General features: G+C 40.1%; 1 protein-coding gene across 2 annotated transcripts in view; it reads left to right on the forward strand.

Annotated features, from left to right (window-relative positions):
* Positions 1–1,432: 1,432 nt before the first annotated feature.
* rnf216 (ring finger protein 216) overlaps positions 1,433–20,805 on the forward strand; it is a 38,725-nt gene continuing 19,352 nt past the window's right edge. Inside the window, exons 1-11 of one of the 2 annotated variants that reach the window (XM_061885140.1) lie at positions 1,433–1,594; positions 5,565–5,696; positions 10,940–11,073; positions 12,454–13,575; positions 13,655–13,731; positions 14,352–14,460; positions 14,559–14,720; positions 16,569–16,680; positions 16,868–17,001; positions 17,083–17,133; positions 17,256–17,393. In XM_061885140.1, the coding sequence (XP_061741124.1) occupies positions 5,627–5,696; positions 10,940–11,073; positions 12,454–13,575; positions 13,655–13,731; positions 14,352–14,460; positions 14,559–14,720; positions 16,569–16,680; positions 16,868–17,001; positions 17,083–17,133; positions 17,256–17,393 (2,109 nt within the window). In that variant the 5' untranslated portion in view covers positions 1,433–1,594; positions 5,565–5,626. Of the gene's footprint in view, positions 1,595–4,211; positions 4,939–5,564; positions 5,697–10,939; positions 11,074–12,453; positions 13,576–13,654; positions 13,732–14,351; positions 14,461–14,558; positions 14,721–16,568; positions 16,681–16,867; positions 17,002–17,082; positions 17,134–17,255; positions 17,394–20,805 lie in introns of those variants that run through there. The other variant, XM_061885141.1, reaches the window with a different exon arrangement.

Here is a 20,805-nt window from a genome sequence, read left to right on the forward strand (position 1 = left end):
TTCTTAAAAAAATATATTGTATCTCTTTTAAAAGTAAATATATAAAAATAGCTCACATATATACATTTTTCAGTGTGCATCCCTCAGTGGAAAAAAAAAACAAAGAAGTGATTTCGACCCAAATTTAGTCATTTGAAGTTATTTTTTGAACGCATGAAGGAAAAAGGCTGTGTAAAGACATTAGAACAGAGGTCACCAACGCGGTGCCCGCGGGCACCAGGTAACCCGTAAGGACCAGATGAGTCGCCTGCTGGCCCGTTCTAAAAATAGCTCAAATAGCAGCACTTACCAGTGAGCTGCCTCTATTTTTAAAATGTTATTTATTTAATAGCAGGCTGGTCTCGCTTTGCTCGCCATTTTTAATTCTTAGAGAGACAAAACTCAAATAGAATTTGAAAATCCAAGAAAACATTTTAAAGACTTTGTCCTCACTTGTTTAAATAAATGCATTTATTTTTTACTTTGCTGGAGAAAAAAATACAACCTTAAAAATGATTTAAGAATTTTTAAACACAAATTCCTTTTTACCTTCTAAATTCCTTCCTCTTCTTTCCTGACAATTTAAATCAAAGTTCAGGTATATATATTTTTTTGTTATTGTAAAGAATAAGAAATACATTTTAATTCAATTCTTCATTTTAGTTTCTGTTTTTTCAACGAAGAATATTTGTGAATTATTTCTTCAAACTTATTACTATTAAAATTAAAAAAAAAATTCCGGCAAAACTAGAATATCTGTAGAATCTAATTTAAATCTTATTTCAAAGTATTTTGAATTTGTTTTAACATTTTTGTTCTGGAAAATCTAGAAGAAATAATGATTTGTCTCTGTTGGACATATAGCTTGGTCCAATTTGTTATATATTCTAACAAGGTGCAGATTGGATTTTAAACTATTTAAAACATGTCATCAAAATTCTAAAATTAATCTTAATCAGGAAAAATTACTAAATATGTTCCATGAATTCATTTTTTTATTTTTTTCTAAAAGATTCGAATAAGCTATTTTTTGTCTTCATTTTTTTCGGTTGAATTTTCAATTTTAAAGAGTCGAAATTGAAGATAGACTATGTTTCAAAATCTGATTTTCAATTTTTTCGGGTTTTCTCCTCTTTTAAACCGTTCAATGAAATGTTTTTTTCATCATTTATTCTCTACAAAAAACCTTCCGTAAAAGGAAAAAAATGTACGACAGAATGACAGACAGAAATACTAATTTTTTTTATATATATATAGATTTATTTATTAAAGGTAAATTGAGCAAATTGGCTATTTCTGGCAATTTATTTAAGTGTGCATCAAACTGGTAGCCCTTGGCATTAATCAGTACCCAAAGAGCAGCTCTTGGTTTCAAAAAAGGTTGGTGACCCCTGCATTAGAGGCTGCTTTCCAGGGGGAACTCAATTTTCAGTGTGAAGAACTACATTTCCCGAGGCGCCGTAAACGTGACACAGGCTTTGAACGTGTGACGTCACGGACCTGCCTGTCCTGTGTCCTGTGGTCTTGTTTTGGCAGCTTGTTTGCTTCTTCGCCTAGCTTGTATCTGTCCTCAAAGAAGACGCTTTGAACTGCAACGCCAACAACAAAAACAGCGGTATTGTCATTATTCTGTTGTCTTTTTTATCCAAAACATTGATCCCGTATTCAAAATGTATGGTTTTAGGCACTAGCTACTAAATCAGAAGTCTCCCTAACAAGTTAACCTGCTGGCTAGCTAGCTAGCTAAGCGAGCTAATCATTAGCTTCGCTGCCACCATTGCTGTTTACTTCTCTATTTACGCGGAAATGATCGATTAATTATTGTTTTATCATGTTTAAGTTTAACTTCGGCTCTCTTCGCGCACTGACAATGTAACGTTAACGCTACTGTCAACATTGCGATTAACGGTTTTGATTTAATATTTATAAAAACATTTTGTTGTGCTTTAAACCGTCATGCGTGTTCTATCATACAACATGACATTAGTTTTCCTCTTTATTGTCATAAATGTTATTCCATTACTTTGAAGTTAAAGAAGACCAGTCTTTAAAGCAGGGGTCTCAACTCAATTTACCTGGGTGCCACTGCAGAGTCTGGTGAGGCTGGGCCGCAAGAAAAGATTTCTTAAAAGAAGCTATTTTTAAATGTCTTTATTTTTATTTTCAACACAAAATCAAAATCATAATATAGAAGAACAAAATGAGAATTATGTAAATAAATCAGTCATAAGTAATAACAATAATAATTCGATTTCTCCAGGCAGCAACAATGTACACACATACTTACTAGGATAGGATAGGATAGGATAGGTCTTTATTGTCATTGCACAAGTACAACGAAACTTTGTTTTCAGCACAAACCTGTTCAAGATTAGACAAAAAAACTGTGTACAGGGTTACAGAACAAGAAGGCTGATGGGTCGCCATAAGGCGCCCTGTAAAAGATGGGAAAAAGGTCAACGCTGGGGAAGGATGAGTAAAAAAATATAATCCAGACTGGGCTCCTAAGGGGGCCCAGTTCGGAGTGGGAAAAAACCTCCATAGCAAAGCACATATACATATTACAACATACATCTCGAGATATCTAGCAACAGAGGGAAGGTAGTTCAAGGTCATGGTGGTAGGCCGCAGCTCTCAGGCGCTGACCATCCATTCATCACCCCTATGGGATTTACGTCGAGGGCGTTGGGTTGGGGGGGGGCGTATATTTTTTGTGGATGTGTGTGTATGTGTAGAAGCCCGTGGTGTGTCTCTGTTCCGCGGCCTTGATGTACAACAGGTGTGTGTCCATGAGACACAAGAAGGGAGTTTGTTGTGTCTTCGCTGCGCTGTTCTTCGGGAAAGCCTCGAAGCCAGGGAAACAATCCAAGTTAGAATGATTTTGTATGCGAGTGAAAATAAAATTTGCTTTTCATTCTAAATTGTCTATGACGGGTCCTCAAAACCTGCGGGGTAGACAGTCCGATGTAATCCACAGTTCTTCCCGCATCCTCCAATCATTTGTGGCAGCTTTGGGGTACTTTGAAGACTGCCAGCAACTTCCAATTTGTCGACAAACCAGAGCAACGCTTACTCCAATCAGCAGATGTCCTGTTGTCATAATTCCGAATAGGTGGATATCTTCACATCCTCTACAGAAAAGGGTCGCCAGGCATGCGGCCCTCCTTCTTCTCCCAAGAGTCCGTCGTGTGGCCAGCAACAACCGCTTCATCACGACAGCAGGTTCCCCCAAACCCAAGATCTTGTCAATTTTGTTGAGGCCAGTTAAATAGTTCCAATGTTTAGATTTGGAGAGCAGTGAAAAAGAGGCAACAAGAAAGTTAAGACAAAACAGAGAAGCAAGCAGGAGAGATAAGGGAGAGGAAAGGGGAGCGTCCAACCTCGTTGAGTGCCAGAGAGAAACAAAGTTTTGTTGTACTTGGGCAATGACAATAAAGACCTATCCTATCTTATCCTATACTGTGATGTTATGAGCTCGGGAATATAAGAACTACACTACCCAGCATGCAACATGTCGGCAGCTAGAATGTGGTTATGAGCATGCTTTGGAGTTTACAGTTACGGTAGCGCAATTAGCCCCGAACGGGCTAACATCACAACTAATATGTTACACGTCCGATTCGCCCAGCGACTTTGGCGGGAGTATCAGTGCTGGGGTCCAGTGCACCACAGTTTTGTATTGTCACTCGGTCCTTCTGCGGAGTGCTTCGGAAGCTAACGGACCGCTCGTCTCCCCAGAGGAGGGAGCGAGAGAGACACACACACAGTGACAGAGAGAAACCGAGCGGAAAAGCGGCAAAACATTTCTCTGCTTGCATCACACAAGTGACGTCAATATTCGGCCCTCGAGAGCCACATACCACACCGTGATTGGTAGATTTCTTCAGCTCTGCACACAACGCTGTCAACCGCCATTCATATAAAACCTGCGGGCCACACTAACATTAAACTTTCATATTAAGGTGGGGGGCCGCAAAATAACGTCTCGCGGCCACAATTGGCCCGTGGGCCGCGTGTCTGAGACCCCTGCTTTAAAGGAATACTAGTGATAAAAGCATTGCAGAACATCTCTCAGGGTCTGTCCGAGTGTTTATCCTATTGAACTAACCATCCATCATTTTCTACCGCTTGTCCCTCTCAGGGTGGCGGGGGGCGGGCAGGAGCCTATCCCAGCTGCAGAAGGATTCTTCGGTAGACCGTTTAAATGTAATTGATGTAAAATTAATGAGTTGTGGTGCATGGGCAGCACAGTGGTCCTGAGTTTAATCCCGGGCTGGGGATATTTCTGTTTTAATTGATTGATTGATTGATTGAAACTTATATTAGTAGATTGCACAGTTCAGTACATATTCCGTACAATTGACCACTAAATGGTAACACCCGAATAAGTTTTTCAACTTGTTTAAGTCAGGGTCCACGTTAATCAATTCATGGTACAAACATACACTATCAGCATAATACAGTCATCACACAAGTTAATCATCATAGTATATACATTGAATTATTTGCATTATTTACAATCCGGGGGGTGGGATGAGGAGCTTTGGTTGACATCAGTACTTCAGTCATCAACAATGCATCAACAGAGAAATGGACCTTGAAACATTGTAGGTCTTACTTAGCAGGATATGTACAGCGAGCAGAGAACATAGTGAGTTAAGATAGCATAAGAACAAGTATATACATTAGAAAAACATTTGATTATTTTCATTAAGTTATTTACAATCCGGGGAGATGGGATGTGAATGGAGGAGGGTTAGTAAAGGGTTGAAGTTGCCTGGAGGTGTTGTTTTAGAGCGGTTTTGAAGGATGATAGAGATTCACTTACTTTTACACTGTGTGGTACTTGCATGTTGTCCCCGTGACTGCGTGGGTTCTTCTCCGGTTACTCCGGCTTCCTCCCACCTCCAAAACCATGCAAATGGGGAAAGGTTGATTGGCGACACTCAATTGGCCCAGGTTTGTGAATGTGAGTGTGAATGTTTGTCTGTCTATCTGTGTTGGCCCTTCGATGAGGTGGCGACATTTCCAGGGTGTATCCCGCCTTCCGCCCAAAGCAGCTGAGATAGGCTCCAGCACTCCCAATGACTCCGAACAAGACAAGCGGTAGAAAATGGATGGATAGAGTTTTGGTGCAGGAACAGCACGGTGGAACAGGGGTTAGTGCATGTCCCTCACAATACGAACGTCCTGAGTTCAATCCCGGGCTCAGGGTCTTTCTGTGTGGAGTTTGCATGTTCTCCCCGTGACTGCGTCGGTTCTTCTCCAGGTACTCCAGTTTCCTCCCACCTCCAAAAACATGCAAATGGAGAAAGGTTGATTGGCGACACTAAATTGGTCCTAGTGTGTGAATGTGAGTGTGAATGTTTGTCTATCTGTGTTTGCCTTGTGTTGAGGTGGCGAGGGTATACCCCGCCTACCGCCTGAATGCAACTGAGATAGGCTGCAGCACAACCCGTGACCCCGAAAGGGACAAGCGGTAGGAAATGGATGGATGGATGAGGTTGTGGTGCAATTCCTGAGTCAAGCCAATGTGTGATTAAAGGACACAATGTGTTTTTTAAGTGGTATGTTTCTGTGTGTAGATGGTATCAACTGAACAGTGACCTCTGCAAGCCGGTCCGTGGGGGTGGTGAGTTGTCTTATCATGATGGCGGATGGATGCAGCGATGACGACGTTATTCACCTGGCAAGTTTCAACGTCCACCGAAGCCAAGGTAAATTGGTTCAAATAATTATCCTGAGTCTAGGGCTTTTCTAAGAACACTTAATACCAACTGAAACTATATAGCTTGTAAACAGTGACGTGCGGTAAACTAAACACCGGGTGAGGCATGGATACTTTTGGAGTTTTTTTTCTTTTTTCTACTTAAATTCATATGTGCTGCTCTAATCATTATTGATTTAGGTAGAACATTCATTCATTTTATTAATTCATTATTCATTTATTTCAGGCAACGACATACAAAAAAATTACAAGGTAGACAACAGAGATAAGCGTAGACTGCAATATGACTCAAGTAAACATCAACATTTTATATGTTCCATTGAAAATATAGAACATTACACGGCGCTCAAAAATCTATCAAAATATTTTAATATGACTTTGGTAAGCTATAAAGCCGCACTGCTTGATGGATTGGACTGTGCTTCAACATACGAATATTATTATGGTGTGTTTATAAGGTAAGACATATTATCTGGTGTTTTGTTTTGCAATATTATGCAAAAGTAACTTTTCTTACCTTCTGGCACCTGCTGTGTTGTATTTCGGATCTGCATAAGTCCTAAAAAATTGCGTGCGTCCGCCTTTGTAGTCCTTGCCAACTTCGTAGTCGATAAGGTTTTCCTTTTTCTCTGTCTTCTTGTAATGGGACATTCATCCTCCGCTGTTGCCATTTCTAATATAAAGTAGTGTGAAATTCTTATATCTGCCGTGAAAGCGCTATAACATACCAGTGTAGTGAGTTGACATTATTCACCCAAGGAACTTTAGTTATTAGAGAGTTCCGGTCTGACGGTTTTTCACGGGACACATTTCCGGCGGCTGAGAAGATGCTGCTCCTTTATTGATTTGTGTAAAATATGAATGTCATTAAAACAGTTAGCTCCATCTTTTGGCACTTCCCCTCCCGTCCTTGCACGCTACACCGCTACAATGAAGATGACGGGTAGAAGACGCTGCCGAAAGTGAGTCACGTAAATATGACCGCCCACAATACGGTGGATCCTGTAGCGACTGTAAGAAAGCAGCTTGAAGATGATCTGTAAAACATCATCCATCCAACATTGTGACCAAAGAACCACCATTACACGTTATGTAGACCACAAGGAAGTGTTATCAATGTAGGAAGAAAAAAAATATTACTCCTTTAATGTGCCCAATAATGCGGTGCGCCTTACTTACGAAAACAGATTGAAAATAGACCATTTATAGGCTTATAATCCGGTGCGCCCTATGGTCCGGAAAATACGGTAAGCACAATTGTCAAGTAATGCCTTTTAACGGCAATAAGAAACGCGGATCCCCCATGGCTGACATTATATTTATTTTTTGTTTCAAGCAGCTATTAACTAATTATATTTTTTTCACATACAGTGTGGAGCCACTGCCCTAAGCGAATGATAATCACCTCCATTAAGACAAATAAACAGCATGTTGTACAGGGGGTCCGCGGGTTCTTAGAAAAGTTTTAAATCCAACAATTTGAATTTAAGGCCTTAAAATGTCTAAAATTGTCCTAAAATATCTATTAAAATACGATTTTGAAAAAAAATCTTAAAAATCAATTAACGTTACTTTTATTCAAAACATCCATAAACTTCAGTCTTGCTTTTGAATATTTTGATTTTTGAGGACGCTATAACATAACTACAAAACGGAACTCATGTAGGTCACTAGTGCTGCCCGATCAAAATGTATCCCACTATACAAGTACAACCCATTTAAACCATTTGTTACAGTTTAGCATAACAGCGGAGAAAACTTAATGCAAGCCCACAGCAAAGCCAAATTACTTGCATATGATGGATAAGTGCAAGTTCAACGATTTGGGGCTCCAGAACGATCAATTTAATGCATGGATGAACCCGGTGGAGGAAAACCCGGCGATGACCAAGAAGAACGTGGAGTTGGCATATAATTACAACACTTTATATACATATTTATATAATATTTACATATCACAGACAGAGTTCCATTGCTTTTATGAGCGGTCGAGCGAGTCCAAAGCTGAATTTCTTATTTATTTATTTTGTATTTTTTATTTGTGGCGGCCGTAATTCTTTCGTGGCGGGCCGCAACAAATAAATGAATGTGTGGGAAACCCTGATACAATGAGTATGCGCTAATTCTTCTGTGGTAGTGATGTGCTCACAGCAGTAAAACTATAAAAAGTGTAATTCTCTTATAGTTCTATTATTAATTCCAAAATTTTAGGTCAGCTTCTCATGCCTAACCATTTCTCCAAGTTTATATACCGAACACAGAAATGAAAGCAACAATGGTTGTCAGTTTAGTGTTTACATTCAGCTTATGGTGGGGTGAGGAAAGCACGAAAAATTTGTGAATTTCATCTTTTCATGCTTAAAAAAAATCTATTCCTTGTCTATTAGCAATATGTTTTCAAAACAAATCACGAAAACAGGTCCACATGTATTTATACATACCAGATATAAAATGAGCTGAGCACATTTGAATGTTATCCACATTATTCACATCCAAATTCTGTTTGAAGCTTGCAAGCCGTAATCGCCTTCTTTCTTTTTAGACACTGGCTCTATCTGCACTCTTTTTTTTTCACAATTTTGTGAAGATACAGCAGTAAGGCTGTAGATGTTTTTATCTGTTTGCTTAATTCTGACAGCTGCAAAAACAAAAGTTAACCATTTATCTTTAGGAGAGATGCTAACAGTTCCTTTCACAGACAGTAATATATTGTTGTGCATTCCTGTACCAGGAAGTATTTGTAGTAATAAATAGGATTACAATATTTGAGCATTATGTGTGTATTTATTACAGTAATTGTGTGTTGATCCTGAACATTCCTGCCCCTTCATTTTACACACTATAACATTTTTAAGTCTTTTTTTATTTGGGAACATCCATCCATCCATCCATCTCCTTCCGCTTGACCGAGGTCGATTCGCGGGGGCAGCAGCCTAACAGGGAAGCCCAGACTTCCCTCTCCCCAGCCACTTCATCTAGCTCTTCCCGGGGGCTCCCGAGGCGTTCCCAGGCCAGCCGGGAGACATAGTCTTCCCAACGTGTCCTGGGTCTTCCCCGTGGCCTCCTACCGGTTGGACGTGCCTTAAACACCTCCCTCGGGAGGCGTTCAGGTGGCATCCTGACCAGATGCCCGAACCACCTCATCTGGCTCCTCTCGATGTGGAGGAGCAGCGGCTTTACTTTTGAGTTCCCCTCGGATGACAGAGCTTCTCACCCTATCTCTAAGGGAGAACGCCGCCACCCGGCGGATGAAACTCATTTCGGCCGCTTGTACCCGTGATCTTATCCTTTCGGTCATGACCCAAAGCTCTTGACCATAGGTGAGGATGGGAACGTAGATCGACCGGTAAATTGAGCTCCTTCTTCACCACAACGGATCGGTACAACGTCCGCATTACTGAAGACGCCGCACCGATCCGCCTGTCGATCTCACGATCCACTATTCCCCCACTCGTGAACAAGACTCCTAGGTACTTGAACTCCTCCACTTGGGGCAGGGTCTCCTCCCCAACCCGGAGATGGCACTCCACCCTTTTCCGGGAGAGAACCATGGACTCGGACTTGGAGGTGCTGATTCTCATTCCGGTCGCTTCACACTCTGCTGCAAACCGATCCAGTGAGAGCTGAAGATCCCGGCCAGATGAAGCCATCAGGACCACATCATCTACAAAAAGCAGAGACCTAATCCCGCGGCCACCTAACCGGAACCCCTCAACGCCTTGACTGCGCCTAGAAATTCTGTCCATATAAGTTATGAACAGAATCGGTGACAAAGGGCAGCATTGGCGGAGTCCAACCCTCACTGGAAACGTGTCCGACTTACTGCCGGCAATGCGGACCAAGCTCTGACACTGATCATACAGGGAGCGGACCGCCACACTAAGACAGTCCGATACCCCATACTCTCTGAGAACTCCTCACAGGACTTCCCGAGGGACACGGTCGAATGCCTTCTCCAAGTCCACAAAGCACATGTAGACTGGTTGGGCAAACTCCCATGCACCCTCAAGAACCCTGCCGAGAGTATAGAGCTGGTCCACAGTTCCACGACCAGGACGAAAACCACACTGTTCCTCCTGAATCCGAGGTTCGACTATCCGGCGTAGACTCCTCTCCAGTACACCTGAATAAACCTTACCGGGGAGGCTGAGGAGTGTGATCCCACAATAGTGGGAACACACCCTTTGGTCCCCCTTCTTTAAGAGAGGTACCACCACCCCGGTCTGTCATTCCAGAGGTACTGCCCCCGATGTCCACGCGATGCTGCAGAGTCTTGTCAACCAAGACAGCCCCACAGCATCCAGAGCCTTAAGGAACTCCGGGCGGATCTCATCCACCCCTGGGGCCTTGCCACCGAGGAGCTTTTTAACTACCTCAGCAACCTCAGCCCCAGAAATAGGAGAGCCCACCACCTATCCACAACCTATCCCATTTGGGAACATATACCATGATAATATTGTACCATGGCCTTACTATCCTGATAATATTATATCATGAGATTTTGGATACCGTTACATTCCTAGAATAAAATCAGGAATAAATAATATTATTACATTCAGTAGCTGGCGAATAGCGACGCAAGCTAGTGATTTGCATCGCCGGATTTACTGAACTACCCCAGCTGCGCACTCACTAAATCTCAGCAACTTCCTGACGGTAGTTTTTCCAAAATATAGGAATTTTTTTGTTTGTTTATTAAAACAACGGTTTGCTGAAGTACCTATTGATAATCCACAACTACACTTAATAATGCGTCAGTAACTTTTATCAATCAACATTGTTAATTTTTCAAATTTGAAGCTGCCCTTTTTATTACATTTTTGACTACGGGTGATATGTTGGTGTAATTAAATAGACCTGCATTTCATGCTAATAATTTAGGTGCTCAATTTTTTTGAAAATGATTTTCGTAATCTAAAGTTGTTTATTTAAAAAAAAAAAAAAAAAGTTATGACCCAAAACAGTTATGACTTGTAGTTGTAAAACTCTAGCAGCACAACCGGATGTTGTGTTTGATCCCCAGGAATCAATAAAGTACATTCTATTCTATTCTATTGTGCATGTGCAGCATTTGTAAAGCAAAATGGATCGGGCTCCTCAGTAAATCCAAATAATCCATTGAAAACTTTACAGTTAATACACGTGATTTGTGGATGACCGGTATCAGAATCGGCTGCATGAAACCCTGATCGGAACATTCTTAATTTGAACGCATATGGATGTGTTGTGAAGGCACCAGCAGCCGCCAGAGGGAGCTCATCACCATTTCTGATGATTCTGATGAAGAGGAGGCTGTGCCTTTGGTAACTTGCAGTCCTGTTTTAGTGCCAGACGATGTTGCGGAAGACGATGTCAGCATACTGGAGGTAAGAAACAGACTATAAATTGTATGCACAGGAGGTCCTAGAAGAGCGTTCGAAATCGAGTATTAGTGTATGTCGGAACTTGTACCTAAATTAACACCTAAGTCACTAAGAATGCCTTAAAAAAAATCCATCCGTCGTCGTGTCTTTCTTAGTGATTGTGAATGATAGGCAAAATTCCAAAGTGCAATTCCCCTTTGTCATCCAGCAGCTATACAATAATACAATGATTTTACTGAATAGACGATATGTCCATCATTCATTTATGACAGTCCAAATATGATCACACACAAAAGATTTTCTCTCCATCGCCTGTCTTTGCAGTCGAATTGCGTCTTTTCTCACAGCTATTTGTGTGTAACTGTCAGATTTCTGACGTGCTAAATATAGAGGCAATATAGAGCCCGCAGAACAGTTTAAGTCTTCATAAATCACAGTGCGCATGCTTAATGATTATTTTTGCATCTTCTCCTACTTTGGGGGCGCTCTGATAATCAGCATATATTCTTCCTAGTCATGAAGAAGGACCCGCTCTTTATTATGCTCACTTAAAAAGGCTGTGTTCAACATTTACACAATGCCTAACAATAGAGTTAACAGCTGAGATCGCATAATGCTTTGGGTGATATATAATCAAAGAACTACACTGAGAAGAAGCCGCCATCTATGACTGTTGCCTCTTGTGAAAATGTTGTAGTTATGTAACATTAATGTTTTCACATTCGCAAGCTTCACAGTTTTAGTATTCAAGTATTATTATTTAGTATTTTAGCCTAACGTTAGCTAGCGTGGTGAGCTGGCTAACATTACAAACCAAGGTTCCAAACTAACATGTAAAATATTACATACCTTGTGCAGAAATTGTGCATTTTTCTAATGACCTACATGAGCAAGTCAGCATCTGAAATGCCTCACTCTGAAGGGCTACATTCATACCTCCTACTCCTTATTATACCCACTACCGCTACACGCAAAGAGTCATTGGGACACCACTACCTTCAGAGGAACGCGCAAAATGTAGGGATAGGGCTAAAACGTTGGGTGAGGGGTCCTATTGGGACTGGGCCTTAATGAAGAAAAAGGTAAACTAAAAAGAACCAAAGTGATGTTATTTGACTGTATATTCTTTGTATTCTTCAGCTGGGCGCAGGTATAAAGTTGTCTTTTAACTTGTACCGTTTTTACTGACTTATAGACGTTTATTAATAATGTTTATTCAGCCAGGATTTAACCAATCTCTGTATCATTATCCGTCTCACATTCTCAGCACAGGGAAATAGAATCTGCTTACATATGCAGTGTGACATCATAGATTAAAGAAAATAAAAACTTCAAATGTTTTAAACGCAACATAGATGACAGGATCTCTTATGTACCTTGTAGCAACGATCTCCTGCACGCCGACTTGTCATACGGCCACTCGCACCTGCACGCCGACATGTAATACGTCCAGCAGCAAAGTGGAACAGGGGCTTAAAAAACTTTCAAGTTGCTGGTCAACACAGTGCAGCGTCTGGAGGACCGAAGGGAGACCCAGACTCGCTCCCCTCTACCTCCAGAGATACTACTTTCTTAATGGCAGTCAAGATGGAGGAAGTAACTAATCCAAACCTTGCCAAGAACTCAGAGCAGCAAAAAGATGGTGTAAAGGTAAAGAATGAAGATCAATCCACCTCCCCACCAGCTGTCAAAATCAAAAGACATACACAAGCACAAGTTGAGCCTTGCACTTCCGGACCTGCACTGGCTGGCTCTGCGGGACATTCACTAGTTGAGCCCCAGCCAAGCACCTCGACACATGCGCTTGCAAAGACACTGCCTTGCTCTTCCACAGTAAATCAAGACAAGGCTTTCACCAGCACGCAAGACAATCCTCAGGCAAGTACTTCATCTGCACAGAAGCCTAAACCTAGCACTTCTGCAAAGCCTCAGCCAAGGGGCAATGCAGCGTTAGTACCACAGCCTGTACAGGTAAGGAATATGGACATTGTCATCCTTACACAAAAACCCGTCATCAAAGCGTCCGCTTTGATTGCGCCGACTCAGCAGCAGAGCACGCCCAGAGTCACGACACAGCCCTATGTACATCCTATGCAGGGCAATCTTGTTCAGATTGAACCCATACCCCTCGCCCAAGCCCCGGCCCAGGCTGTAGTCCAGCCCGTTCAGGGCCCTCAGATGGTAACTCACTCTGCAGTTCTGATAGCCGCTGCCCCAGAAAGGCTGGGACCTCCAGAGGCAGGTCACCGGATAATGATAGGAAGCCAGGCAGCCGGGAAGGCCGGTTCCAATTCCCAACCACAAAGTGGCGCATCAAATGCCGACATAAACTTGAACCCTCCTGCTCTTCCAGCCCCTTCCAACCCAGAAAAGATCAATCCGGCCCCTGGCTTGGTTGCGGTCCCTATTATTCCCGTTGACATTCCCACAATAGAAGATCCAAGACCCGGTCCCTCTGTGCCACGAGAGACGCAGCCCCTCGCCAGAACTCTCATCACTGGTGTCGTAAGTAGTAATGTTGCACCTTTTTGTTTTGTCATTGTGCTGTACTTCTATTTATTGTTTTTTTCCTTTCTTTCTCAAGTTGGATCTCTTCCCAGACATCCAAGAAGCCTATGTAGCAGAATTAATCCAAACAAATAATTTGAAAGACTTGAATGCGTGAGAAGCATCTTTTTTTTGTCTGATTTTCGCTTTGTTATCATAAACGCCGTTTAAAAAGGACCTATGATGATTTTAATATACTTCCTAGTGGTCTAGGTAATATGTATTGAAGATGCTTTGGTGTAAATTTTGCTTCACTGCTACGTTCATAACCTGTATTTTTTGTTTGCAAGATGTTCAAATATGGAGACATTCCCAGATTGCAAATGAATCCAGGCCGCATCATTTCCAAACGTATCATAATTTATATTTTGAAAAGATACGCTTGTTTAAATAATACGTCTTGAAGTCGTCGCTGCTATTTTTTTTTTTAGACACGGTCGAAAATAGACTTTAGAAACATACAAATTAACTCAGTCACAATAAAAAGCAATCGATTCAGACTCAGCATAAAAAGCTGCATTTATGTCACGGCATGTTGCACGTCAGTTACTTTATCCTACCTTTTATTACGCGTTTTCCCATAGCCTGAAGCAGAGGGAGACAACATTTTAAAGTCAGAAAAGACAAAATTCATCATATGTCCTTTTTATTGGTTCTTAATACTAGTACACTATGCCCATCAATGCAGCTAACTATAGATGTCTGTGTGTACTTTTCCTTTGCTATATTTGTAGTGTATGTAACCTGCTGTTGGAGAGCCCAGAGTACCCAAAGACAGAGGCTGCAGCGGCTGCAGTAGCGCCCACAAGCATCCTACTGGAGTCTGGAGACACCGACACAGAAGTAACACCCTACAAGCATATAGAGAACAGCAACAGCCCATCTTACAATCTAAAATTGCATGCAAAGTCACACCCTAACATTTTTAAATGTCTTTTCAGGTAACGGACGACCTGTTTGATTACACCAACCTGGGTCCTGTGGTTTCAGCCACAATGATGCAGGCAGCAGACTTGCTCATGGCTGATTTCCGGATGATCAGCTGCCAGGACATTAAATATGCCCTTAATGTCCTGAAGGGACACTATGCAATCACACGAAAGGTACTGAAGTCCACTCGAAGAATGTTGTGCAAAAGTTGCGTTGATTTCAGTTCATTTCAGATTAAGACAAATTTAAGGATCGGGAAGTTAACGCTGATTTTTTTTGTTGATTAGAGTGCAGTCGTCTACAATATTTGTTTTTTTAGGTGAATATCATATTTTTGGTATTCAACCCTTTAAAAGCCAGTAAGTGTACATAAAAAAGGTTTAAAAAAATCTAATCATTTCCTTAAATTCATTTCAAGGACAATATGTCTACTATTGTTATTATTAGGCTATGAAAGATCTTAGATGTTCATATTTATTTTATCTACATTGTCATATACAAAACAAATTATACTCAAGGTGCAAATGACAAAAAATGTCAGCCTTTCAAAATCAAATCATGAAATCTTTTTAAACTAGTCTGAAGTGCACATCTCAGATATTACAGTATGTATATTTTGGATATTGTTAACTCTCTGGAGCATACATAATTTAATAGTTAAGTAAAGCGAGGATGAAAAAGACCTATACAACATTTTTGGATTTATATTTTGTACTAGTTTTTGCTGAAATATTTCAGTCAGCTTCAATCTTAAATAAAGACAGCAAACATGTCATGATTTTTTAAATCTTAGCCCTTTGTGTAACTTTGATGTTACACATGTTATATCAGTCTGTAGTAGCTAGTGCCATTTTCTTCTCAAGTCTGCTTGGACAGGCTGATCAGGAAATATGTTTCTGTGATGGGGAATATGTGGACTCTAGGAGCTTTGCTTGAGAGAAGGAAAAGGGCCCTCGTGCAGGATTGGGAGCTTTGCTTGAGAGAAGGATAAGGGCCCTCGTGCAGGGCATCCTGAGTAACCCCAGACATCTTTTGCATGACACGATGGCTGCTCAGAGGAGTAACCGTGGTAACAGGATCCTCTCATTACACTGGGAAACGGAAAGTTTTACGCAATCTTTTGTTCCTTCGGCCATAAGACTGTACAACAGATCTGTCTGAGATATACATGTGCACTTTATTGCCATTGTTCGTATCTTTGAGGAATGATGTATTTATTGTTGGTATGAATTAATGTGTTTTACCAATTATTTACCAGTGTATCGTTGATGTTTAAAATAATTTGAAATAAAAATATTATTATTGGACATGAAAAAAAAACCTATTAGGACAAAAACCAGAGTAACACAGCCAAAGTTATGACCAAAAATAAAGCAAACATTTATCTGAAAGAAGGAAGAAGTCCCCACCCAATATACTCCATAAGGATTTCTTTAATGAATTTAAAGCCTGTACGTTTACATCCGTCCATCCATTTCCTACCACTTGTCCCTTTTGGGATCGCAAGGGGTGCTGGAGCCTATCTCAGCTGCATTCGGGCGGAAGGCGGAGTACACCCTGGACAAGTCGCTATCTCACTGCAGGGCCAACACAGACAGACACAACACTCACATTCACACACTAAGGCCAATTTAGTGTTCACATAACTATTTAAAAAAAAACGCATAATACAAATTTGTCAATGTTTAGCAGCGACTTTGATTTTCACGCAATATTTTTTCTACAGTGTAGTATTTTTAAAACACTGAATGGAGAAAAATAGTTATTGTGTGGAAACATATGTATATTTAGAAAACGTTTTTAGTTTCCATGTTTTTTATTTACGAAATTGATTACAATCCGAAAATGTATATCCTCTGGCAAATCTTTAATCACACATCTAACACGGTTTGAAGATGAGCGATACCACACACATTGAAATGTTTTTTGTTGAACTGTTGTACGTACATTCTTTTAGATATTCTAAAGCAAAATAAATGCAATCAAGTGCTTTTTCAATGTCTTGCTTAACCTGTCCCCAGGCCTTATTTGAAGCAGTGAAGAAGTGGCAAGATTCAGGGGACCCCTCAGGAAAGAGACGACGAAGCAGAGCATCCTCTGAGCGCTGCTTCATCGATTTTCATTTTGAACACGGTAAGGAAAGATTAAAAGAACAATTTGTATGTACACTTGCTCGCCTCTCCACTCACAAAGTGTTAGCTACTTAGAACAAAGAGCTCTTTCAAGGTAATGCATTGGATGTTTCTATTTGTGTTGCCTGTAAAGCAAACACTGCGTTTAAGAAAATAACCTGAATGTATCATCTCTTTCTGTGCTGCAGGTGAGGTGAAATTCGACAAGAGGATGTACTTCTTGGAGAATGACCGCCGCTATTGCAGGACGTACAGTAATCTGGACGATTCTTTAAAAAAGGAGGTTACATTCTTTCAGCAGAAGGCCAAGGAATGGGCTGAGGTACATTATTCCTTCACCCACTCTTATTTCTTTCCAAGTTAGGAGATTCAAGCAGTGAAATGACTCTATTCTCTTTTCCAGCATGAAGATTTCCTTCTAGCGCTGCAAGTCAATGAAGATGAATACAAGAAAGTAATTATTTCACTGTCTAGAAAACATTCCGCATTATTTTTCATAATTTGATATGAGCTCATCTCAATAATCATACCTTTTTATGGCAGTTAATGAATAGTATTATTCCTGTTTTTATTCAGGATGGGCAGCTGATTGAGTGCGGCTGCTGCTACGGGGAATTTGCCTTTGAGAAAATGACGCAATGTTCAGACGGTCACCTTTTCTGTCAAGAGTGCCTCGTCAAATACGCTCAGGAGGCGGTGTTTGGTACCGGAAAGGTATGGCATATTGTCGTTTTTATGTTTGAAAGTAGCCGTGCGAAGTAATGACACTCAATGAATTAGCAGCAGTTATGTCTTGAATATATAAATGAAAAGTTAGGCGAGCCCATGATGTTTCAGTTGGTACAGTGGTTGTCTCCTAATGTGAAGGTTGCAGGTTCTATCCCCAGTCCCCCTGTGACCAACGTTCCCTTTAAGGTGCGTAATTGCGCACTGCTTACGCGTCATCTGGACACAGCAAATTTATCCCGCACAGAAAATCAAAAATCCCATCTGAACTCTAAACAAAATAAACACAATTGATTCTGTATGATTTTGCAATGCAACTCTGTGAGTGACAAGTGACAACAAGAGTGTCCCTAACGGATAAAATTATGTTTGTCAACACAGTTCAATTATCGTCGGTCGAGACGCCATCAATCACTTTATTGAGCAAACCTGTTTGTAAGCACACCAAAAGATTAGGAAAAATTATCTAGAAAAACTGGTCTTTTTCGGCCATACAACCCAGACTTAAACAAACTCTTAGTCATCTGTCATATCAACAGAAGCAGCTCGCTCTGTCTCACCTGCACCGAAACGAAGCACTAATGGCACTTAACCAGTGCTGTGTTTATGGCCACACAAAACGTCAGACAACTCCAACACCACACAATGTGTAAATGTCAGGTTGGAACACAATGACTCAGATGTGTGCTTATTTTACTGCCATTTATTAAGAATGTTAATCATAGGATATTATTCATGAAATGCTGTAACTAGATTTCATAAATGCTAAACGAAAGATATATTTTATAGAAAGTTACAGTAACTAAATGTGATCTCTGAAAGGAGTAGCATTTCTTTTCAAGGCAGGACACCCAGCCAGACATACGATACTAGCACATAGCTCATGAAAAACTTTTTTTTTGTTATTTTCATTGCAAGAGGGCTAAGTCTCTTGTATCAGAAAATAATCTCATGAAAATGACTGCTGTCATTTTATTAGTATAATAAAACATTTAAATTGTTATGATGTCAGGTTTGTGACAGGCGTTATGCTGGTGCGGCCAGTGTGCACGTTTGACGTTGCTCACGTGCTCCACTGAATGCGCAGGGAGTTTGTGCCTTTGCTCACACACATGACATATTAGAGGGAAAATTGCCTGTGACCATGTCAAAGTATCCTTGAGCAAGATACTGAACCCCCAGTTGCTTCTGATGCTGCGTCATTAACAGGTAAATATTGAAATAGAGTCAAACCATGTTGAGTATCTTGAAGGTAGAAAAGCGATTTACAAGTAACATTTATTTACCATTTAGCATATACCAAAAGAGTTGCAAAACTTAGCTTTATTGATGGATGCTTTTTAAATTAAATATATATATATATATATATATATAACAGAGAAAAAAAATGAAAGGTGTAGGTGACCACTTTATGCACCAAAGATGCTAAAACCAGTTGGTCAATATACTGTATTACATGCTGTACAAGCTTTGTCTTATAGGTGGCAAAGCAAATTGGTGCAGTACCTAATACTATAGCTCATTAATTATACATTTGAATTTAGAATAAGCCGCCAGTCAATAGAAAAAACTTGCTGCAGGCCAGAAATCATCCCTGGACCGCACTTTGGACACTGCTAGTAAGGGCTGACCAATTAATCAAATTTTAATCAAAATCTTCTACAAAAAAATTAGGGTGATTGTCGGCGGTATTAACTTTTAATAAGCAGTCTTTGGTAAATAAATCACTTTCATAGCCTGTGGCAGCAAAGAAGAGAAACAGCCGCTGGTTTTGAGGCGGCTTGAGCCACACCGACTAGCTCACCGGCTGGGATTATCGAACATTTCCTGGGCTGTTGCAGCCCTGTCGCCTAATGTCACTTTCAAAACATTCACTTTCAAAACAGACTGAACCGCTCCTATTAAACGACGATAGGTGTGCATGCGTACTAAAGCCATTAGGTTTGAGAAAAATGACAGCGACTACACAGACTTTGCTTTGAAAATGTTGCCTCCAAGTAAACCGATCGTTTTGTTTCACTTCATTTAACAACTCTCTTATACTTTCGTAGAATCTCGGTGTGCATTTAAGAGCGCACTGCTGTTGAAGGAGAAAAATATTTGATGTTGCAGTTTCATTTTGAAAGTGCAACTAGCGTCCTTCCTACAGCTGCTAGGACTGAGTTACTACCATGCAGCAGGCGATGTGTCGGGAATGTTGCCACAACTTGTTTATAAAGTATTTAGTGTGCTTACTGGCATGCTCACGCGTCCTTTTTTTAGCTGCTAACTTTGCAATTGTTCCAATACCATAAATACTTGCTACAATGTTTTGTCCTCATTGAATTTAACGCACGCTGAGTTGTCAGTGAGGCACAAAAATTGTGTATTAGATGTGTGAGGTATCACTCTTGTTTAATTTTGTTGGCGAAACTGTTGCACTGAACCACTACGAGGTTTTGTCAGAGATTAAAAAAATCTTGTTTACTAGACTTTATTATCATTAGCTAAACTTCTTTTTGGTTTATATTGATATCAAAAAGTAAACACCATGCTTTTACATTACTAGTCTTTTTTTCATTTCCCAAAGTTAGTACTCTAATAACCATTCATGTGACATAGCGTTTTGTTAAGGTTCTATAGTGTATAGTTAATTCCTATAGGAGAGATTTCTGCTCAAACTCTCAATGGATCTGTCCCGATACAGCATATATGTATGCAGCATGTATGTACGTAACTTAAAAAAATATCCCTCTCTATAAAAATGTAAAAAAAGAGGGGTATCATGTACTGAGAAAAAGCTGACACTTTGATACTATTAATGGACTAAAACACAAATATTTGTCTTTAAATAGATGGATAATGTTTATGTATAGCTTTTTTATTGGACATTACAAATTACATGGTGTCCCAATCACACCCCAACACTGTTTTACCAAACATAATAAATAATCCTGATTGATAATCGTGATTTCAATATTGATCAAAATACAGTAATCGTAATTCATATTTTGCCCATAATTGTGTACTCCTATGTGGAAGACTAAACCTCATATATGAACACTTATTCTTATCTGTATGGACAAAAGTGCAGTAACGTCTTATGGCCATCAGGTGCCACCTAGCACAATTTTCACATTAATTGTATTTTTTTATGTTATTATTTATATTCTGCCATATTACTTTGTTTATAATGCTTGTGTTGCTTTCATATACACATTAAATGTTTTTAAATAAGATACGTTTGTTTTTTGTTTTTTTAAACTTGGTTAAAAGATTTAAGTATAATATATATATATATATATATATATATATATATATATATATATTTATATAGATGATTTTATCTGCTGTACAGATTAACTTTGCAAAAGAAATGTGGCATACTTCCTTTTGTTGCATTAGTTGTGTTTAACTTTAA

The sequence above is a fragment of the Nerophis ophidion genome, linkage group LG23, assembly GCF_033978795.1.
Source record: "Nerophis ophidion isolate RoL-2023_Sa linkage group LG23, RoL_Noph_v1.0, whole genome shotgun sequence".
In the NCBI taxonomy this organism is placed as follows: domain Eukaryota; kingdom Metazoa; phylum Chordata; class Actinopteri; order Syngnathiformes; family Syngnathidae; genus Nerophis; species Nerophis ophidion.